The sequence below is a fragment of the Lycium barbarum genome, chromosome 9, assembly GCF_019175385.1.
Source record: "Lycium barbarum isolate Lr01 chromosome 9, ASM1917538v2, whole genome shotgun sequence".
Lineage (NCBI taxonomy): Eukaryota > Viridiplantae > Streptophyta > Magnoliopsida > Solanales > Solanaceae > Lycium > Lycium barbarum.
This window is the reverse complement of record NC_083345.1, coordinates 14270226-14287128: the sequence shown is the minus strand read 5'-3', so window position 1 is coordinate 14287128 and position 16903 is coordinate 14270226. Positions and strand designations below refer to the sequence as shown.

Sequence of the window (16903 nt, the reverse complement as noted above, 5' to 3'; positions counted from 1 at the left end):
TAATCCTAAAGACACATCCCAGACACCTTTCTTTGTTAAGGATATTTGATTTTCTCAATTGAAGTGAAAGATTAGGGATACAAAAGCAAAAGAGAGCTTATTACAATTGAGTTTTTTTGGGGCTTAAACTTAATGGATCTGGACTATTTTAATTTTTTTGGGTAATGTATAAATTTCGGTTCTTCGGTTCGGTTTCATCAAAGTTCGGTTCGGCTATTTCGGTTTCGGTTTTTTGAAGGTGAACACCAAACACCGAACCAAACTAGTTCGGTTCGATTTCGGTTTCTTGAAGTTCAGTTCGGTTTAGTTTGGTTCGGTTCGGTCCGGTTTTTCGATTTTCGGTATTTATGCCAGCCCTAATTAAGAGTATCCTTACTTGCTAACTAATAAACGTGGGTGGAAAAGAAAGTTAAAAAAAAACTTGATAACATAATAATTACCGCGCGAACGTTTCAACCCCCCCTTGTTGATAACAAAATAACTACCGATCAAACATTTTCAATCCTCTGCCCTTGTCCTTCCTTGTTCTCCTTCCCTTCTAAACCCTTTCCATTTTCTTTTTTTTTGTTTAAATCATTATATATTTAGGGGCCGTTTTGTATGATGGATAAGGAAAAATAATCCTGAGATAAAAATTTAGTATCACTATATCCCTTGTTTGATTAGTAACCCTGGGATAAGTTATCCAAATTAAAAATAGTGCTGGGATAAGTTATCCCTAGCAGAGGTGGAATAACAATCCCAGGATAAAAAAATGAAAATGACAAAATAACCCCGAGGTCCCTCAAACCCTTATTCTACTACATAAGGTGGAGGGTATTTTTGTAAACAAACAACTTTTTTCTAAAATTTATACAATATATTTTACTTTTAATACAACAAACTAAACAATCAATATGAAATTATATCAGGATAACTTATCCTAACATAACTTCTGTTCAAATCAAACGACCCCTAACTATCTTTGTTAGTAATACTATTTTGTAAAAAGAAAATGAATAAAGTTAGGATGCAAATCCTAAAAGATGAAATGACAGGGTGCAATTTAAAAAAGGGTCATACCTTTTGGATAAATGGTGCAAACCGATTAAGTTTAGTAACGCCCACATAGGTTCTAAAAAGGAAAAAGGGTAAAAATTGTCCTCTATTTTGGGAAAAATGTTAAAAATTTCTCAATTATAAATTTGGGTAAAAAATATCTCTCCCGTCATGAAAGTTTTTAAATATATCTCTATTTTAACGAAAATTCCCAACATAACTTTTAAACCCGCTCCATTTAAATGTGACCCAACTACATAAAAAATCATATGTGACTAACTTGTTCCTGAGTACTATATCTGGAGCCACTAACCACAAGAGCAGGTAATCCATATGAATTTTTTATTTAGTCGAGTCAGGTTTAAATGGAACGAGTTTACAAATAAAATCGCATTGTATTGGGAATTTCCATTAAAGTAAGGGTATATTTGAAAACTTTTATGATGAGAGGATATTTTTTATCCAAATCTATTTATAATATAAAGCTAGGCATAGACAAGGTGATGTGGCACCTCTCTATGACCTCCATTGACATTTATCTTTTTTCTCATTTTTTTGCATTTTTTGATATTTTTCTCCTTCATTCTATTTAATACAATGCATTAATAAAGGAAAAAAGTCTGATCCATTTGATTTGCCTAATAAAGCGCTATTTTATCCGTTTTCTTAAACTGAGCCCACGTAGTATTCTATAGTAGTAAATACGATTTGCATTAACTTCCTCCTTCCTTTATTTGTCTGTGTTACACCCTTTATTTGCTTTAAATTTTTACCTCCATAAGACCATAACTGACCTATTAATTTCTGTTCTTAATAGTATTTATAATTCATGCTTTCCAAGTTTTCATATTCCTAACCCCCAAAATTGAATTTAAAAGTTTAAGATACCTTATGGTATTTCTCCATCTACTCCTATATAAATTCATATTTTTTTGTTTCATGAGATTCTACCCAAAGTTATCCTCAATTTTCACTGCAGTATTATATTCATGTTTTTCTTACTTGAAGAAGAAGAACGCTTTTCAATGGTGATAGGCTTGTGGGAGTGGATATCAACAAGAGCTTCCTAAATTATGTATTAATTCCATATTTTTCCCTTCTATCTTTTAATGATTAAGGTCTTCGTAATGATGTGTATATTGTCTTATTATTTTTTTCTCTATTTTCTTTCCCTATGTACCTCTATGATGTCTCTTAAGTTCAGGTTTTATATGAATTTTCGTCCGATGATAAAAAAGGAGTAGAATTGCATAACATAGCCATTGATTATATTGTTTCAGCTGTGGCGCAGCGGTGTGCAATAAATCGAGTTGCATGTTCTTTTGTTGATTGAATTTACAGTTAAGGGAGTACATTGTTATTATATTTGAATGGAGATGAGAGTTGTGGAAATCACGGGCAGTATATGCACATACATTATAGTTTTTAGTCTCTTTCTGTGTGTTTAATTTGTTTTAAAATTGTTGTAAGTTGCAAGAATAAATATTGTGTTCTTTTTCTAAAGAAGATGATCACATGTGAATTCCTAACGGTTTTTTTTCTCCGTGGAGTCAATTGTAAGTCTGAGTATTTATGGAAAAAACCGAGTAAGTGTAGCTTTTTTAATCTTTTGTATTTTTTATTTTATATTCTTTTTTATGTGAGAAACTCTTGAAAAATATTTAAAAATGCTGACTTAGATACACATTTATTAAATATATATTAGATAAAGAGAATATTATATATATATTTAAGGACACAAATGTACTTCAAACTTCAGCATTTTAAGAAATAAAAAGATAATTAATTAGGAATACATATCAACTTTATAAACATGCTCCATTTATAAAAGTCTGGCCATCCGTAATCTTTCGTAGACAACATACAACATGTAATATTTTGTAAATTATTTGTGTCTTTTATATGACCGCGCCAATTTCACTAGTTTGTAATAAGTACATTTTTAGCCCTTTTTTCAAAATGGGGGTATTTTTTACCCTTTCCCCTTTTAAAAAACATCACTTGGGTTTCATTATTAGCTGTCCCAACCAGAGTAACATTTACACACATATTCAGGAAATCCCAAGTTCTGTCAGAAGTTAGACAAAAAAGGAGAGAAGTGGGGTGTCATCTTGCTGCCAAAACTATTCTTCTTTCTGCGAATCAGGTATTTTCTTGATCAAATGGTACCCTTTTTTGTGTATTAACAGTACTTTTTGTTTACATTTTTGTATTCTCATGGTGTTTGTTATACCACTTCGTTGGAGTTCCCTTTTTTTTTTTTTTTTTTTTTGCAGAATTATACAGTTTGTACATTCTTATTTTTCCTTTCTATTTATGTTTGGTGTTCCCATGCCGTTTGATACATCAGTGTCCATTGTTGGAGTTCTTTTTGTTTCTCGATCTTTTTTTGTATTCTTATGGTGTGTTTTATGTGTACAACAACAACGACATATCCAGTGTAATCCCATAAGTGCGGTCTGGGGAGGGTAGAGTGTACGTAGACCTTATCCTACCTTGGGAGGTAGAGAGGCTGTTTCCAATTGACCCTCGGCTCAGTGTTTTATTGTGTGTGTGTGTGTATATATAAGGGGAAAGGGGCCAAATTTACCTCTTTACTTTACTATATCGTTCACATCTATCCTCCGTTAGAATGTAGCCATAAGTACCCTGCCGTTAAGAAAGATTTCAAATTTACTGTCCAATAGACGGATTTCCCTAATTTACCTTTCAATTACCCAATTCACTTGAATACCCATTTAAAGACGCGACCTGCGACCCGCATAACTCATGCTGGTGAAGTTTAGAAGAATAAAATTTACACAAAAGTAAAAGTCTTTCCATCCATGAAAATTCGGCCGGCAACTAGTGAAATTATAGTTTCTTATCTTTGCTAAGATATAGTCAATGGTTTTAAGTTTCCCAATATTTAATAGTTATCTCATACAACCTTAGGAGAACCACACCCCAAAAGTTAGCTATTGAGGTGGGAGAGCCCAAGGTTAGATAATCCCCACATCAGCTCCCCATTTAACTGATGTAAGGCTTAAGTTCCATACCTTGCAATAGGATCATATCAAACCACCACACTCTGCATCTGTCGTCCTCGACGGTTGTGCGCTAGACCATTTCTATCCCCGAGCCAACACTGTAATACCGGCGTCACCATCCAAGGCACGACGGGCGGTGGATGGCTTTGATGCCATTGGTACAACCTTAGGAGAACTACACCACAACTAAGTTGCGCGGACTCTACATTTTTGGTGCCGTCCCGTCTAGACACGGGTCGGAGCGGGAGCTGGAGCGGGATACGTCCGGATACGGTCAACTAAGTTCGGATACTTTGACCGGAGTCTATCGACAAATTTGGGGGAAAATTGAGATTTTGATTTCTCAAAATTAAAGATAAAACAAATTTAAGATAAGGGAAATGACATACCTTCAATATTATAGTACTTTTGTCTCTTTTTTGCTGATTCGTGTTTTTCTCAACATTTCTAGCTCTACTTTTTATAATTTTAAATTTTCTTAGCCGAATCACCGCATCCGTATCCATACCCGGATCCGCACCCCCGAATCTTAAAATTTAGATTTTGCCGAATCCGACACTCGGATTCGTACCCGTATCAGATACCCGCACCCGAGTCCGAGCAACTTAGCACCCCAAAGCTAGCTATTGAGGTGGGAGAACCCAAGGCTATATAAGCCCCCCATAGCTCCCCATTAAACCGATGAGGGACTCAAGTCCCAGACCTTGCAATAGGATCATAACATTATCACTCCAGTTTTTGAAGAAACTGACATACCAGATTTAGAAAAATATTTGCATGTAGTTAGATTTGTTATTTAGGGCATACTTGCGCATTTTATATGACTCTTTCAAAAACTATTAACTCGCCTGTTAAAAACTAGTATGAGGATGAAAAGCTGATTAAAGGAATCTGGACATTATGCAATAAAGCAATCTGTTTGTTAATTAATATCGTAATAACTAGTAAATCTTTTGACCTTCTAATTTTTATAACCAGTGTCCACTCTACTTGAAAAGCTGCAAACACATATGAGGAGCAAGAAATGAAGAAACTTCTCACTGATAGTATAATATTTATTTTACACAGTCAGTATGTATAACTCAAACTGATCGAGAGAAATATATAATAATTTTCATAAACATTACCAGGAATACCTCATTCTGATCCAATATACCTTATCGTAAAGAGCATTTGGATTGTTGGAAATAGTTACTAATTGCTTATCTGGGAAATAACGTATATCTCTGGCATTCTCTCGTTTATAGCAAGCTGGTAGTATTAAAAAAAATATATTTAATCAATGTGCGGCGGACACATTTGAACTCAGAAGTTCAACTGAATTTTGTCAACTACATCCCAAATAAACCACCTGAATTGAACAGATTTAATAGTCATGTAATGTTCAAGTTCAAAAACACTAGAATTAATACTCTTCAAGAAATGGATGCTACATAATGGGTTATGTGGGTCACGGGTTTATATAGGTGTTCAAGTGAACTAGATAATTGAAAGGTAAATTGGGGAAATCTGTTAATTGGAGGATAAATTTGAAAACGTTCTTTACGTAGGGGATAATTTTGACACATAGAATAACGAAGGATAGATGTGAACAATATAGTAAAGTATAGGAGTAAATTTGTCCCTTTTCCGCATATATAAAATCTGTGTCCCATTGTTTTTCTCCATTGTAGAACATAATTTCTGAAATTCTAACACGCGGTTGCTTTCATAGTATTTGACTTGTACTGCTGTGATCATTTGCTCTCATTTTTCTCTGAAATTTGGATGAACATTGTTGACAAGTTCATAGGACTAATTAAATAAAATAATATGAGCCGAGGATCTTCCGGAAACAACCTCTCTACCTTCTCAAGGTAGGGCTAAGGTCTGCGTACACTCTCCCTCCCCAGACCCCCTTGGATTTGTTGTTGTTGTTGTTGTTGTAATTTGTTTAAATGTTGTTGAAGTGTTAACTGATAAAGAAATGGACCGTCGGCCTAACTCAATTCCAAAAGTTAGCTCATCAGGGGAGAGGATTGCCCAAGAACATATAAGGATACCAAGGACCCCTTATCCCACTGACATTGGACTCCCAACACTATTTCTTAGCCTATTTTGTTGGAGAAATTTTGTATGTGTTGGTTAAAGTTTAGATAGATCTAGAAAATAGAACTAACAATCTAAAATCCAAAATCAAATTACTTTTGAAGTTAACAGAGAAACTTATGCTGATATAACTTAACTATCATCAACTTGGATTAGGGACATTACTTAGGAAAAATAAATCTTATATAATAATTCTGTAAATAGCTAAGGATAAACTTTATGAAAACTTGATCTTCCTCACTGTCTGGAACTACGTCACCTTCATCTTCGCCTTCTTTTTCGTCGTCATCCCTGTCGGGACTTCTATCTGGATTCGTCCTCATCCTCATCCTCATCGAGACTTATATCTGGACCGGAAGAATCTTATTCTAGTCCTGGGTTTCACACATTTTTCGATATTCTTGATTATCGTCAAACATATCACTTGTGTTGTTTCGGCAACAATATGGTTCTCCACAATCCAATGTTTGTGGTAAATATTTTGGACGGCCGTCTATTGTTGGTTATACTGGATACGAAAATCTCGATATAACTTCATTTTCTAATAGGCCCCAGCATTCTTCTTCATCAGCTTGAAAGAATTTAAGATCTTCCAAAGCATGAAACATGGTGAGTGTTTTTTTTACTCTAAGATTTCTTTGTACAAGGCTTGGATAACCGGTAATTCATCTCGAAATTTATTGGTTTGAAAAGTTTCTGTCATTACTTGACATACGTGTAAAGTAGTGATAGTGATGTATTCTGTTATTTTCCAAATTTGCCTATTCTATAACTAACTAAAGCAGAAAATAAGAATAAAGAAATACAAAATGAATGTATTTACAATTTCATGTGCCACCCGTATAAAGAAACAAAACTTCAGCCGTTAGCTTTAGGTGCCACGTGTAGATCTGGGATTAAAACTTGATTTGTCAATTGAAGGGTGTAGATGTCTTTGTAATTAGGGAATAAAAATGTCTGTATTGACCAGATTCATTTCCCATTTGCATCGCCTTTGATTGTGTATCTTTTTCCTCTATTGTTGCCTTCAATCCTGAGATGGTATCATCTCCAACACGAGTAATATGCATTTCTGTAAGATAGTAATTTAACAAACCTAACTCCGCCTGTGTGAGCTCGCTCACATTGCCGGTCCCAAGCCCGGATAAAGGAGGAGGGTTGCCGAGGGTCAATCGGAAACAGCCTCCCTACCCAGGTAGGGGTAAGGCTGCGTACATCTTACCCTCCCCAGACCCCACTATTGTGGGATTACACTGGGTAGTGACCAAGTAATTTAACAAACCTCTTGTTTCTTGGATTTTAAGTTAATATATATTCTTTTTTTTCTTGGCTATCTACACAGTTAAAACATCTAGCTACATGTCATCCAACGAGGATCCTGTGGAGATTGACAGTCCTGCTGCATGTAATGGAGACACACCTAGTACCAATGAAAATGGACTTCACCTTTATCCTGTTTCTGCCAATGATTCAGGCGAAGGTTTACCATATGCTCCTGTTGATTGGCCTAGCCCAGGTGATAAATGGGCCTGGAAGGTGGGGAAAAGAATTGCATCTGCTGGCTACTTTCTTGACAGATATCTGTATCTTCCAAAACGTCTTCGTGGAAAGCGAAGTGTTTTCGCAAGTAGGCTTTCGGTTGAACAATACGTCCGGTCTGAGTTTCCGAGTGTGGATGTCAATGAATTCTTTGCCTCATTCAGTTGGAAGATTCCCTCAAAACTATTAAAAGGTTAGCTTTGATACGACTTTTTGGTTATTTAGTACATTGAATTTTCATCTGTTTTTGGGATTAGAAAGAAACTTTTAGACATGGTTCACTACCGATACAGCACTTTCAAGGCAAAATTATGCAACTAGGACCCGCCTATTCAAAATTACTGATCTTAGTCTCTGGACTCTGCATATGTAACTTTGTCCTGGGTTCTGTTAGATGTATGCTCTTTGCTGAGCTCTCTTTTACCCAATTGGGGAGCCTATTTATATTTGTTTAACTTTAGTGTCATTACGCCCATTTAAGAAGACCTGAATTTTTTTCAAGAGGCTATGCGTGATATATATATATATATATATAAAGAAAGAACTATTAACACTCCCTCTATTTCAATCTATGCAACGGTTACAAGAAAGTCTCTTGAAACTTATGGTATGGAACATGCAATAGATGCCATCTAAAAAAGGGATAATTTCAGAGACCTTCCCTCAGGTTTCGTTTTGTAACACTAACCTCCTTTGTGGTTTACAATATTACGCATAAGTCCCTATTTTTCATCAGGCGCGCTTAATCCCTTTATTTTGATTCTTTTTTTAACAATTTCGTTAATATATTTATTATAAATATAAAAACATTACAATTTTACTACTTTACCCATTGTCCCTTACACTGTTACACATACATTCTCTTGTTTAATAATCCTTTTTTTTTTTTAAATAAAGGATCTAAATCCATTGGTTGGCTCCCTACTCTGCCAATGAAAATAATAAGGATTCATATATGCAGACCCATTTTTGTTGATTTCTCTCCGGTAATTGACTTTTGTGAAGGGACCTTTTTTTTATAAGTACTTTTGTGAAGAGACCTTTAGACTGTATGAAAAGAATTTCTGCTATCATGGTGGATATTCCAGTCAGACCCCTCTAGAACAGCATCCTTGTCCTCACTATAACAATTAAGTTTTTCTCGAAGCTGATTTTTTATGTTATATTTTACATTTATATAACAATTTTTTACTTATAACAGCAACAACCATCTTTACAACAGTATGCATGCTCTTTGTAAAATTACTCCTCTATAACATCTATCTTCATTTTTGGTGATATAATGATTAACCATCTTTATAGAAATAGAATCTCTAAGATTACCAATAATAGATCTAGGGGTTTTGACCAAATATTTTGATACTTTAATACACTATTTATGACAGAATATTATATGAATATGTATTTTCATCATAAAAAGATTTCCCTTCTATATACAAAGTGTGATTTAGCTTAGGATTTGACATTAAAAAAAAATTGAAATTAGATTTTTTGCATCTTTTGTGCCTATACAACAACATAACCAGTGTAATCCCACAAGTGGTGTCTGGAGAGGGTGGTGTGTACGTAGCCTTACCCCTATTTTGTGAAGGTAGAGGGGCTGTTTCTGATAGCCCTCGGCTCAAGTAACGCATAATAAAATCAAGTAAGGAAAGGAAAATATACTAATATAGTAGTAAAGCAGTCATGTTAAACATGATGGAGAAGAGAACAGTAGCAACATCACATAATACGATAACCGAAGCGAAGGAGACAACGGGTAATAACAAAATCAAAGAACAAGATAGTATGTGAGTGATAATAACAACCAAATATAATTTAAATGTCAAATGTTATAGGTGTATAACAGTCAGTCGCCATAGCAACCAAAAATTTTCAGAACCAATGATGATGTTATAGAGAGGTTTGACTGTACCACTATATGCACATGAAATGATCAAAAAGATTTACAGTTGCTTATTGCAATTCATCCTATTTGGGAGATCTTTTAACCATGAATTCACTGGGTCTTGAAAATATGACTTTTAGATCTTATTTATTATAAATTTATCTTTTAATCTTATCTGATTTCCATGTGAAAATGAACGTGAAAGGCAACAACATTTGTGGAGTAAGGAGCCAAGCCAAGTCGCCAATTGATTTAGATTCTTAATTCTAAAAAATATCTATTAAATAAATATAGTATATTAGTTTGGATAAACTAATCTAATTGAGATCTTTTATATTTGTAATAAATACATTATTGCTTTATCTTGAGCCATTGGTCTATCGGAAACAACCTCTCTATCTCTCAGGGTAGGGGTAAGGTCTGCGAACACTCTACCCTCCCCAGACCCCACTTGTGGGATTACATTGGGTATGTTGTTGTTGCTGTACATTAAAAGATTTGATACAAAAGAATTAAAATAAGGGAGGTAAATGTAATAACGTAAACCACACGGGAGGTTAGTGTTATGAAGCGAAACCTAAGGGAAGATTTCTGAAATTAACCAGAAAAAACATGCCATAGACATTTCTTTTCTGAGCTTGTAATTACCCTTTAAGCACTCTCCGTAATGGGATAATGGATTAGCCATCATGGATATGAAATCCGTCAGCTAGATATGAAGTGCTTTGAATACTTTGGAAGATCAATGAAAGAAGCATGAAAGGTCTACAACATACTAAAGTAGAAATTTAAGCAAGAGGTGGCTACATTCTAAATAGCTAATTGGTTAGCTAAGCAATTTCGTGTTTTTAGCCCAAGGGTATTATTGTAACTAGCTTAGGTTAGTTTATCTACTATTATTAGGGGTGTCAAACGGGCAGGCTGAGCTGAATTTGGGCGAGTCAAAATGGGCTGAGTTAATAAATATAACCCGCTCAAAAGTTAAATGAGTTGGGCCGAAATGGGCTAAAAGTGGGTCATAACCCAATCCGTCGAATTCTTACTAACTTTTAATTTCTTCATTTGTTCTTTTATAATTTTTTAGTACCTAATAAAATAATTTTTTCTCTTTATTATGGCTAAATATAACATATCAAATAAAAAAATTTATCTTTTTTGAAAATATTTCGATAAGATTTCTCGTGGTTCAATTTGGGCTGCATATCAGCCCAACTTTTTATGGGTCAGAATGGGTTGAGTTAATAAGTGGGCAGGTTGATTTTGCCACCCTTAGCTATTATAAATATTCGAAAGTAGGGTTTATGTTGCGGCTTCTTTGTGAGTTTGGGGAAGAATCCTCTTATATCTTCAATTGAACCCTCTTGATTACTTGGGTATGTTACTTGGGTATGTATTCCCTTGTTTGAGTTCAATTTCCCTTCTCCCATTATAATCATTTATTGAATGCTTAGTTTTATCTTCATTTAATTGATTAAATCCTTTCTAATTCTATCTCTCTTAGTTTCAATCTCTCGTCCCTATTTTCTATCTAGTGTTATTTGTTTGTATGTTCCGTGATTAGCATTTCACTCCAGGTGCTGCTTTGATATAAATACAAGATGTTACCTTTATTTAAAAAAAAAAAAAAATCAAAAGAAAAATCATTTCATTCAAGGGAAATGTGAAGTTTAAATTAAATTGTTTCTAAATATAGAAAGGTGCAATTCTTTTTGGGACAGGTTATAAAGAAAATTGTGCACATAAAATGGGATGGAGGGAGGATTAAATGTACATCTGTAACAACAGATTATTTTGGAAGAAAATGTCATTGTTTCATTAAATTCTCATGAGAAAAATGGTATCTAGGTCATTAGCTGGTTATAGCTCTATACACAGGTAATATACATATGGGTCGGTTATATTGAGCTAGCTAATCTTCCATCAATTAAAATTATCAAACAAGCTTTTCTTTAATCAAACACTTGTCAAGAAAAAGTTCTCTCCATATTAAATTGATTCTTGTGCTAATTTCAACCAATATGTAAAAAAAATAGTGAGGATGGATTTGTTTTATAATAAAAATTATGATAGAATGATTCTTTTACGATTGTGAATGAAGTTAAGCAAAAGATCCAATGTTAATTGTACAAAATTAAGTACTTACACTTCTTTTTTGCCTCCTTATTATTAGTACTATAGTTGTTATGATGTAGTTACATATAAGCGATCTCGTTGCGTCATACATAGTGATTTTTGGAAATGTTGCATTTTGGGTGTGCACAGGTAGTTCTTTAGCTAGCCGAAATGAGAAAACATATCTCCATCTTTACCCCCCAAATTCAAGGTGGGGGAGGGGCAGTAAGTTAATTGATGATGCAACTTTTAATCTAGTCAAATTTTGAGTTTTCTTTAATTGTTTTTCCTAGTTTTGACATATATCCTAGAGGAGTGAGTAAATTTTAAAATTTTACATCAACCAAAAGCAAGTTGTTATCTCAGTCAACTATACCTCAACTCAATATATCTTTTTTGGGTGGGGGGATGTGGTTTGTGGAAGAGGGGGGGGGGGGGGGGGGTTCATTTATATGAATCATTTGTAATAATTTTGTCTTAGACTCATTTCACCTTCGAAGGATTCATGTAATTAGTCTATTTATATATTGATCATGAAGCCATTGCAACCGTCCTCCTTTACTGTCTATACTTTGTACATAGGACTCCCAACCTGAGCCCTTTAGACTCCAGAGTCAGTCTCCAAAATTTCTAGCTTAGCGTTCACTGCGATGCGGGTCTCATCAATCAGGACGATGTCATCGGCGAATAACATACACCATGGCACCTCCCTTTGGATTTGCCTCGTCAATCCATCCATCACCAGGACAAATAAAAATGGACTAAGAGCGGATCCCTGGTGCAACCCCATTACCATTGGGAAGTGCTCTGAGTCTCCTCCCACTATACGACTATACGTATCCTGGTCTTGGCTCCCTCATACATGTCCTTGATCGCACCAGTGTACGCCGCAGGTATACCTCTAGCCTCCAAGCATCTCCATAGAACCTCCCTTGGGACTTTGTTGTATGTCTTTTCTAGGTCAATGAATACCATATGTATGTCCCTCTTCCTCTCCCTATACTGCTTCACTAGTCTGGTTCGTGGAACTAGACACGCTTCTCCTCACCCTCATCTCCACCGCCCTCTCCCAAACTTTTATAGTGTCGCTTGGCAGCTTGATACCCATATAATTGTTGTAACTCTAAATGTTCCCCTTTGTTCTTGTACAAAGGAATCAGTGTGTCCAGGCATTCTCACGGTCTTAAAAGTGACGTTGAACAACCCAGTCAGCAATTCATTTAATGCTGTGGTGTTTAAATTAGCACGGATTTAAAAAAAGAAAAGAATGGAACTTGTGGTCTTAAACAAGCCATGATATTCATGTGGCTATAAAAGCAAGTCATTAAGGGTAAAGGAAGTGTAAAGTTAAATTATATTCAGATATAGAAATGTACTGTTCTTTTTGGAACAAACTAAAAATGAACGTGTGCCACATAAAATGGAATAGAGGCCCTGCCTTTTATATAGCTTTCAAATATGTATATTTTATTTTTTTAAAAAAATAAGGAATTGATGTTTGAAATCACACTAAAATAGATGCTTTAACCTTCGTGTTACAGATTATGTCATTATCTTTTGGGCGGACTGAGTAGTTGATTACATCTTCTCAATACCACATTTGGCGTGACCATTTATACTTGGCAGAAAATTTAACCGATTGTGTGTACTTTTTTTTTTCTTTTCGAAATAGTAATAATTCTATTCAGAAACAACACAAAGGTAGTGCTGGATTTTCCGTACAAGTGAGCCAAAAAAGCCAAAAATGTATTCCTCTTCTTATTGTCGAGGGACCCTATGAAATGTAGTAACATGATACAATCTAGCTTAATCTTCTGCACTGATTGTGTTTACTTTAAAGACACCATTTGATACGCTGTTGCAGATCTCTGAAAGGTGAAACCTAAAAACTTGATTAATTATGAGGAGCTTTAAGTTCATATTGAGGATGTGCATCAGCTACTTAAATTTCATACCTTCTCCCATTATAAATATCTAGTAATCCCATCAAAATCTATTTCTTTAGCTAATTCTGTAAAATTTTCATTTCAGAGTGAATTTCCTGTATGATTATAAATTTGAATGCTCTCCGTAGATTGCAAATCTTTTAGTGTTTCTTGTTGTGCTTAAGCGAGTTACTTAGTGGACTTGATTCCAAAGTTGTTTTGTTTGCCTAAAAATTGTAGGTGACTGCTATGCTGAGGTCACATCTTCAGGCTTGAAATCTGATTCTCAATTACAAAGCATGAGTTGTAAGGCTGGTAACCGCATGTGTGCAAGTTTAGTAGCAGGGGATCCTAGTCCAGAGACAATGTTTTGTGACATTTGTTGCAGTGAACCTGGTTTTTGCCGAGATTGTTGTTGTATTCTTTGCTGTCTGACTATTAGTTCTGCTTATGGTGGGTATAGTTACATTAGGTGTGAAGCAACAGTTGATGATGGTTACATTTGCGGACACATAACCCATTTAGAGTGCGCTATACGATCTTATATGGCTGGGACGGTTGGAGGAAGCATCGGTTTGGATGCAGGGTTTTTATGTCGACGCTGTGATTCAAGAACTGATTTGATCCCACATATCACGAAGCTTCTAAATATTTGTAGATCCATTGATTCTCGTGATGACATTGAGAAGATCCTGAATGTTGGCATTTGCATTCTACATGGTTCGCGGAAAACAAATGCGAAACAGTTGCTGCGTCACATTAAATCAGCCATGGCAAAGGTATAGCTGACTGAGAATGGTACTTTGTTTTCTCAAGCTATTTAATGTTTGCTTTTATTATGTGGTTTCCAATTTATTGGAATGACCTCTATCATATCTTGTATCAGCTTCACAAGGGAGCCTGCGTTGGAGATGTGTTCAAAGAAGAACAATTCATTGAGGCCAATGGTATCTTCTCTGTCCTTTTTATTTCTTATTTATGTCACTGTTTCCCTTGGCTCATGTATCTATACCTGGCCAAAAAATCTGTTTATGTCTGTACATGCTTCTCGTGTCTTCAATGTGAATTTATACAAATGCACGAATAGATATGTATATGAACATGCATGCACTCTCTATGCGTTTGCTATTTCTGTACTTTACATTAGTTCACAAATCCAAAGACATATCTTGCAACTGAAGCATAATATGAACAGAAAATTATCAACCTTGAGCTTGGTCATGAAATCAATATAGGAGAGCCTCAGAATGAGGCTGAAGAGGAATTATTTGGTGTAGAAACAGTTTGTCCTCGAGTCTATCCCGCTGCTTCTAACCAGATGAAGGAATATGTCCATAAAATTTAGTATAACTACCCTAAACAGAAAGGCATCAATCTGCTAGGGACCAATCAAAAAGAAGTTGGTGATGCCATATTAGTGAAGTACAGGTATTAAGAAGGAAATCTAACTTGAATCTCCCATTCACTAGCAATCCAAACAACGTCAAGCACTAATGAGAGATGCCTATTAGATTTGTCGTAGTAATAAGGAGAGTATGGTTACAACAAGGAGATCTGCTATTTCTTATACTAAATAAATCTATTCCTAATTTTTATAACTAACATATTAATTCATAACGTCTCCTTTTTAGCTAAATCCCTGTTTCCAGATATATTCATCAAGTACTGGTATCCTATTGTGTGTGGTTTGTGTGTGCGTGTGTGGGGGGGGGGGGGGGGGGGGTGAGAGGGCACTACGGTGCACTCTTCGGCACTTTGGTGCTTGCATCAAGACTTTAAGTGATGAAGCGTCCAACTACACCACACCTAGCTGCAGGTTTATCTGTGCTTTTAACTACAGTGAGTTGCCAATATATATTAGTTACTCTTAGGTTCTTCTCTACTTGCTTTAATTAGTCCATTTTAAATTTACTCATTTTTTAGTATGAAAAATGTGCATAACTCACCGTTTAGGAGTCATTAGTACCTTCAAAGGCTTATTTCTCCGTCACAATATACAGGAAGGAGTTTTCCGATATGTGAAATTGTCATCTTAATTTTATATGAATCCCTCTTTTTTCTGAATCTCTTGTAAGTTTGTGTATCCTGAGATTTATCTTATAAGAGCATTTAGTCTACTCAGTAACTATGTTCAAGAGCTTTCTATTCAAATATCCCTCCTCCTTGCAAAGCTACATTCAGTGTAAGATCTCTTTAAAGCCTAACGTATGTTTCTTGTGATGATAGGAGAAACGCCTCATCATGACACTGGCACATCTGTGTGTACACACCATGGAGAGTCAATTGTTAGCGAACGATCTTCACCCGAAAAGATGACTTCAAATTTTGATCATCGAGTTGAATCCCTTAAGCTTGAGATTGAGATTGATCAAATTCTGCAGGCATTGAGGAAGTCTCAAGAATTTGAGTACAAACTTGCTGTGGAAAGACTCTTTGCTCAAAAGAACTACATCATGAATCTATATGAACAGCTCGACATGGAAAGATCTGATCTATCAAGCCATACTTCGATGGTTGAAACAGATACCTTACTTGATGTTGTCCTAAATAGGATTGACCAAATAAAGCGAGAAGTGTTGAAACTCAAGGAGATGAAACAGGTACAGAATGGATTTGGAAGCACTTCTAAGGAAATACTGAAGGACCACTTTGGTCTAGAAACAAAATCTACTTGAAGCAAAGCTCTGCCCAATGTATCTACTACAGCAAATACATCTTGGTAGTTTTATGCCAAAATTTTGTTCTGAGCGATATGTTGTAACTGTCTATCACTGTAAGGGGGTCGTTTGGTATCATGTATTGTTGTAATGCATGGATTAGTTATACAGGGAACATGGATTAGTAATACAAAGATTATCTCTTGTTAGATGTTATACATAGATTATATTGTTATGCAGGGAACAGTTATAGAGGGATTAGTAATACAAATATTATTTCTTGTTAGATGTTTGGTACTAAAAGTAATTGAGTTTATAATTATACCCTTCGATGCTCGACCTTCATTGGTTTCTAGAAAAAAAAAAAGGTAAAGGTAGTTTTGTCCATGAATAAGTTATACATGGATTAGTTATTCCATGTTGGTGGTGGTATAAAATAATACACCAATTGGTGTATAAGTTATACATGATTGAAATTACAACCAGACATTGAATAAAGTTATACCAAATTACATACCATGATTTATTTCCTTATACGTCATACTAAGCGACCCCCAAGTCCATATGTGAACATTTTCATGAAATCAAATTTACTTCGAGAAGTTGAGTTGATCTATCTATGCGTTG

At 35.1% G+C, this 16903-nt stretch overlaps 1 protein-coding gene across 3 annotated transcripts; it reads left to right on the top strand.

The window, feature by feature from the left end:
- Positions 1 to 1920: 1920 nt before the first annotated feature.
- On the top strand, positions 1921 to 16562 carry LOC132610305 (protein OBERON 2-like). Of its 3 annotated transcripts, XM_060324615.1 has the most exons (6): positions 1921 to 2113; positions 3094 to 3184; positions 7498 to 7887; positions 13860 to 14398; positions 14506 to 14566; positions 15846 to 16562. In XM_060324615.1, exons 3-6 carry the CDS (start codon positions 7515 to 7517, stop codon positions 16292 to 16294), a joined length of 1422 nt encoding a protein of 473 aa, XP_060180598.1. In that variant the 5' UTR covers positions 1921 to 2113; positions 3094 to 3184; positions 7498 to 7514; the 3' UTR covers positions 16295 to 16562. The 3 variants fall into 3 exon arrangements, with proteins under 3 accessions (XP_060180598.1, XP_060180597.1, XP_060180596.1); XM_060324614.1 differs by lacking the exon at positions 1921 to 2113 and having other exon boundaries at positions 2966 to 3184; XM_060324613.1 differs by lacking the exons at positions 1921 to 2113; positions 3094 to 3184 and adding an exon at positions 6110 to 6764.
- The last annotated feature ends 341 nt before the right edge of the window (positions 16563 to 16903 follow it).

Bases quoted from the DNA above. Each gene is read 5' to 3' on its own strand.
- LOC132610305 (XM_060324613.1), top strand. The intron at 14,399-14,505 runs GTATAGCTGACT...ATCTTGTATCAG, and splicing joins TTAAATCAGCCATGGCAAAG to CTTCACAAGGGAGCCTGCGT. The intron at 14,567-15,845 runs GTATCTTCTCTG...TTGTGATGATAG, and splicing joins ACAATTCATTGAGGCCAATG to GAGAAACGCCTCATCATGAC.